The following is a 2,087-nucleotide window of genomic DNA, read 5'->3' as shown; positions in this document are numbered from 1 at the left end:
AGTCTCCTCATTGAGTCATAGCTCCATTCACAAGATTACGAAAGAGCCTAAACGTATGCACGGTCTAATCGTCCTACATGCTTAGCTATATTAGGCATGAATGGACTGGCCAGATAAATAAAATACGAAGGGTAGACATTAACCTTTGGAAGATCGTGAGAGTCTAGAGGTTGGCTTGAATTGGGCAGCAAAGAACTAGCTATAACGTGGTCAGGTTGAAATCAAGCATGCCATATACATCAATTTTGCTCAAACTCTCCACTCCTTTCACTCAATAGCTGCATAGCTTATGCTCAATCTGGGCCTCACTGCCGGAATAACAAAAATAGAGGACAACGATCCATATGTCCCCAGCTATTATTATAGCTGCAGAGTACCAGATTGTCTGGCTTGGTTGAACTTGGACGCCCACGGCAACGATTCCACTCGTCATCCAATATCATACATGTAACCCTCAGGAGAATGTCTATACTAGATATTGCCGACTCATCCCAGTTGTCAATGGTCTTGATAGATAACAGAACCCCTTTTGGGTTGAAAACTCTTGTGATATGTTGAACGGTGAAAAAGTAACATGTTAGTGAAGAATCGTAGAGAGAAGTTAATAATTGGAATTTTACAGATGTTAAAGCTTTTTAAAAAATAGATTACTGCAACGCATCATTCAGTAGGATTGTGTTGGAAAGATGTAATAAACGTGTCGTATGCTTTGAGTTTATTGCCGTTTGTAACTTCCTTGGAGTATCCAAAGAAGCCCTTGATTGTTCACAAAGATATATTCTGTCTAGGTAATGATGGAGGAAGCTGTATAGATTGCTTGAAAACTGTACAAAGTCGGCGTTTATCTGTTGATGTAAACATACTAGATGAAGTCATGTTGGTCTTGACGGAATGGTATATGCTTGTCTGACCCCTTTGGCTATAATGCAATCATTCTTTTTGTAACATTCATATTTTTAGAAAAACGTTTCTTTTGTATTCAAGTGATAAAGCAAATCACAAGGTAAATAGGGGAGCCTTTGTGCCTGATAATAAGGTTACCATCTTTAAATACACTTTTCAAGCATTGAGCCTTTGTGAGTTGCAAGATCGGCGTAACTGTGCTTTGAGATTGGTGGCTAATCTCCTAAGTGTTAGGTCAAACTCTTCACAGATGCCGGATTACTGTGTGTATGGCGCCAAGAAGACGATATAAGGGGCACGAGGACGCCTGGAGTCCCTAAAACGTCTTGTTGGCAACATAGACGTTTCCTAGTCTGCATGGACAGGTAGCTTTACTACACCTATCAGTGCGATTGATTGCATGTGGTGTGGCTCTTTGCTTGAGAGGGAACAACACGGCACGTATGGAAACAGACATGAATCACTTAGCAATGAGTGGAGAAAAGTTGAACAAACACATGTGATCAATTTCTGTACAAAACATTATGACAATCTCGATGGAAACAAACTAATTATACAAATTATACAGACATAAGAAATGACTCAGGGTCAAGACCCTCTCAGTTATATACATCGAGAGTCTGACTGTCGCTATACATAGGAAAAGGAAAGTGTCATAACACTCGTGTTCTTGACGCGAGAGTGCTTGACTGTCGGGAACATAGGAAAATAGAGGAGATAAGGGTAAGAACCCTTTTAGTCTTAGACAGGGAGCGTCTGACTGTGATGGGTATATACATAGAAAAAGAACTAGGAATCGATATCCTATTTCTAGAGGTTCTGACTGTCGATACACCTGGCACCATCGTTCCATGAGGATACTGGGCCTGTTGCGATGAACTTGGGGTTGCCGATCGATGGCGCGATGGGGAATTGGAAGATCTGTCCACTGGTATTCTCTGAACCGTAGAGCATACCATCGCCAGAGGCGTAGAGTGCTCCCCAGACGTTGTTGCCAGCGACATCACCGAATGTCTTCATCGTCTGCCATGTGTATGAGGTACGGCTGAAACGGCACAAAGTGGACGTTGATCCATCACTGTTGTACATAACGGACCACATATAGTCGCCTCCTCCTGGGACAAAGGCCCTATCGGCAGACTTGAGACCGCTGGTCGAAGCAGTGCCGCTCATGATGATCTTGC

General features: G+C 42.5%; 1 protein-coding gene across 1 annotated transcript; it reads right to left on the bottom strand.

Annotated features, from left to right (window-relative positions):
• Positions 1-1,713: 1,713 nt before the first annotated feature.
• On the bottom strand, positions 1,714-2,076 carry FGSG_11638 (uncharacterized protein; the record flags this gene model as incomplete). The annotated part of the gene is made up of 1 exon (XM_011329994.1): positions 1,714-2,076. One exon carries the CDS (start codon positions 2,074-2,076, stop codon positions 1,714-1,716), a length of 363 nt encoding a protein of 120 aa, XP_011328296.1.
• Between the last annotated feature and the right edge of the window lie 11 nt (positions 2,077-2,087).

This window comes from Fusarium graminearum, chromosome 4, assembly GCF_000240135.3.
Source record: "Fusarium graminearum PH-1 chromosome 4, whole genome shotgun sequence".
In the NCBI taxonomy this organism is placed as follows: Eukaryota; Fungi; Ascomycota; class Sordariomycetes; order Hypocreales; family Nectriaceae; genus Fusarium; species Fusarium graminearum.
The sequence above is the reverse complement of the archived record's forward strand: the minus strand, read 5'-3'. Positions and strand labels throughout refer to the sequence as shown.